This window comes from Terrapene carolina, unplaced genomic scaffold (assembly GCF_002925995.2).
Source record: "Terrapene carolina triunguis isolate 2854851 unplaced genomic scaffold, T_m_triunguis-2.0 Scaffold199, whole genome shotgun sequence".
Classification (NCBI taxonomy): Eukaryota; Metazoa; Chordata; order Testudines; family Emydidae; genus Terrapene; species Terrapene triunguis.
The window spans coordinates 2894033-2897094 of NW_020664550.1; the positions used below are offsets into that span (position 1 = coordinate 2894033).

At 42.6% G+C, this 3062-nt stretch overlaps 1 protein-coding gene across 1 annotated transcript; it reads right to left on the reverse strand.

Annotated features, from left to right (window-relative positions):
• Positions 1–445: 445 nt before the first annotated feature.
• On the reverse strand, positions 446–3027 carry LOC113407160 (small nuclear ribonucleoprotein E-like). Its single transcript, XM_026655268.2, has 3 exons — positions 2953–3027; positions 2518–2596; positions 446–838 (listed from the first exon to the last, which is right to left on the reverse strand). The coding sequence occupies exons 1-3, from the start codon at positions 3025–3027 to the stop codon at positions 783–785; spliced, it is 210 nt and encodes a 69-aa protein (XP_026511053.1). The 3' UTR covers positions 446–782.
• Between the last annotated feature and the right edge of the window lie 35 nt (positions 3028–3062).

Here is a 3062-nt window from a genome sequence, read left to right on the forward strand (position 1 = left end):
CCCTCTCTGTGATCTTGGGTCAACTACTTAGCCTCTCTGCTTAAATTTCCCCACTCAAACAAGAGGATAATACTTAATTATACTGGCAAGTGTGAGGATTGAGCATTGTTTGTTAAATGCTTTGATGAAATTCCTGGAGGCCTTCCCAGCATATTAACATACTTAACTGTAGAAATAATCCTTTACCAACAAGTACATCTATGTAGATTCTCAAGAAATTTTATACTGTTTTATCAGTTAAAGCTCTCTTCACGCAACTGAGATATGTTGGTAGAGAATAGTAAAGCTAAGTTCCTAGATAAATTCCATCCTAATTTTACTGGATCTCTACAGTCTAGAGACTGCATGTGGCTCTGGTATTCTACTGAACAATTCAGATGGTGCATTGTTATTGTTCCAGAACGTACAAAGATTTTTTTCCCCTATCAGAAACTGAACAGATCCATTTTAAGAAAAAAGGTTTATTTCAGATTACATATTTTCCCCCAACAAAAACAGTGAGGGAGGGATGTAGGCATGAGATCAAATAAATTTAAGTTCACAGTTACAATTTTTAAGTACTGCAATGTAAAAAATGTTACTATCAAAGGTAGGGAAAGATATCAGCTAAGTTTTTACTCTTTTCAAATCAGGCTCATTTGGAGTTTTTATTTTCAAAACGCCATCCACTTTCCCAGCACAGTGACTCTTGTTTATAATAATGTTTAGTCCACCCCACACATTAACTGAAAATTCTAGTTTGGAACACTCTTTAGTGCATTCCACCCTCTGAATGACAAGTTCTAGTTAGAAACACTTTGTAGAAGAGTAATATTGTCCCCCTTTAACATGATCCGACCTGCAACACAAAGGAGAACGGAAATGGCAGTTAGAGAGATTATCCTCAGGTCATGCAATGTCTAACATGCAGAAAATTTTGTTGCAGAAAAGCTTCCAAAAAGAGGTCTGCATGGTGCCTATATAGTGCTTCTTTCTATTAAACACTTACCATGGGAAAGACTGCAGTACAGATCAGAAGTTTCCTTTCAGTACAGTAAATTAAGAGAATACATAGACTATCCCTCTGCATGCAGCACAGAGCTACAAGCCTATAAATCTATGGTGATCCTCTCTCCACAGTGTATATATATCTGAGATTCGCTGCGTTGCAGGGTATCAGTAGTATCTTGAGCCCCGTACTCTGCTTCCTTAAAATAAACCAGAGTGTATCGCAATAAAAGCCATCCTGGCAGGGAATAGGAAGACACCACTGTTTTCAGATTCACTGTTTATCTTTGGTACTTGGCAAATGGTGAATACCAAATCCGAACATGGTGGGGATGGCAGCAGCAAAAGGGTGTCCTGTACTGACTCAGAAGGGTGATGGGACAAGGTGACAGTGGTATATCTACACAGCGACTAGACGCCCGTGGCTGGCCCATGCAAGCCACCTTGGGCTCACAGGGCTAGGGCTTTGGGGCTGTTTCACCGCTGTGTAGATGTCTGGGCTCAGGCTCCAGCTTGAGCCCTGGGACCTTCCCACCTTGCAGGGTCCTACAGCCTGGGCTCCAGCTCGGGCCCAGAAGCCTACACAGCAATGAAACAACCCTGCAGCCCGAGCCGTTGGGAGCTTGTATGGGCTAGCCACAGGTTTTAATTTGTTGTGTAGACATACTGAGTGCGTGGGGAGGGTATTAGGACTGTTGTATTTAAATTAATTAAAAACATAAGAATGGCCATGCTAAGTCAAACCAATGGTCCATGGAGACCAATATCCAGCCTTCCGACAGTGGCTGTTGCCAGAGGCTTCAGAGGGAATTAACAGAACAGGGCAATTAAAAATGTGATCCATCCCCGGTTGTTCAGTCTCAGCTTCTGGCAGTCAGAGGTTCAGGGACACCCAGTAAATAGGATTTTGTCCCTGACCATCTCGGCTATTAGCCATTGATGGACATATCCTCCATGAATTTACCTAATTATTTTCTGAATCCTGCTGTACTTTGGGCCTTCACAACATCCCTTGGCAATGAGTTCCACAGGTTGACTGTGCATTGTGTGAAGAAATACTTCCTTTCATTTGTTTTAAACCTGCTGCCTATTAATTTCATTGGGTCACCCCTAGCTTCAGTATTACGTGAAGGGGTAAATTACACTTCCAATTAATACAACCGTACAGAGATAGATATGGGAGTATGGAGTTTAGATTGGCCTCCTCCAGTCACCCTGACACCCAAGAGAGGGCAGAGAGCTGCTGTTTATTAAGCCACCTTTTTAAAGATTCAGATTCATTTTAGGACTCACTCACTCTTTGAGAAGTGCTGGATTCTGGCACACAGCTAATCAGAATGGAACATTCATCAACTCTCTAATCCCAACACAGTTAACCTACAGCAGATAGCAGACCTAAGAATCTTCCCAATGGGTTTCACTATCCTTCAGTCAAAGCTATTCATTTGCTCTGTATTTTATATCGCTGCTGCACATAAGGTTCATATATGCAGCTTGGTGCCATAAATCATTTAAACCATGCAGACTTACCCAGCTGTTTCCTTGCTTTTGTTTTTGAGTGTATCTCCTCTGCATCATCCAGAACCAGGTTCATGTATTCATCAAAACCCTAAGAACCAACAACAAAAGTGGTTAGTGAACAAAATCGCCTGGTCTCAAGCCTCAACGGCAGGAGTTGCTTTCACTAAGGGGCACAGACAAACACCTGACAGGAATGGTCTAGATAATACTTAGTCCTGCCATTAGTGCAGGGGGCTGGCCTAGATGACCTCTCGAGGTCCCTTCCAGTCCTATGATGCTATGATTAAATGGATCTGAGTAAGACGACTGCTTGGAAAACTGGGGGGGTTGGGGGGGGGAATGTTATTACTTCACTGTACTACCTTTTCTTGGGGAGTTGCAAATGGAACTTGTGAACGGGAAAAACAAATTAACGATGCAAAGTGCCTATAACATGACACTCACAATGATACAGCCTTCTATCCGCATGTTCACCTGTTCATAGAGCCACACCTGAATCCTGGACCTCTGCAAAATCATGGGCGGGGAGGAAGGGGGAAGATAAGAAAGCACAT

Bases quoted from the DNA above. Each gene is read 5' to 3' on its own strand.
- LOC113407160 (XM_026655268.2), bottom strand. From the start codon at position 3,027: ATGATTTTGCAGAGGTCCAGGATTCAGGTGTGGCTCTATGAACAGGTG. The intron at 2,597-2,952 runs GTGAGTGTCATG...GTTGGTTCTTAG, and splicing joins GGATAGAAGGCTGTATCATT to GGTTTTGATGAATACATGAA. The intron at 839-2,517 runs GTAAGTCTGCAT...TTTGTGTTGCAG, and splicing joins AAAAGCAAGGAAACAGCTGG to GTCGGATCATGTTAAAGGGG.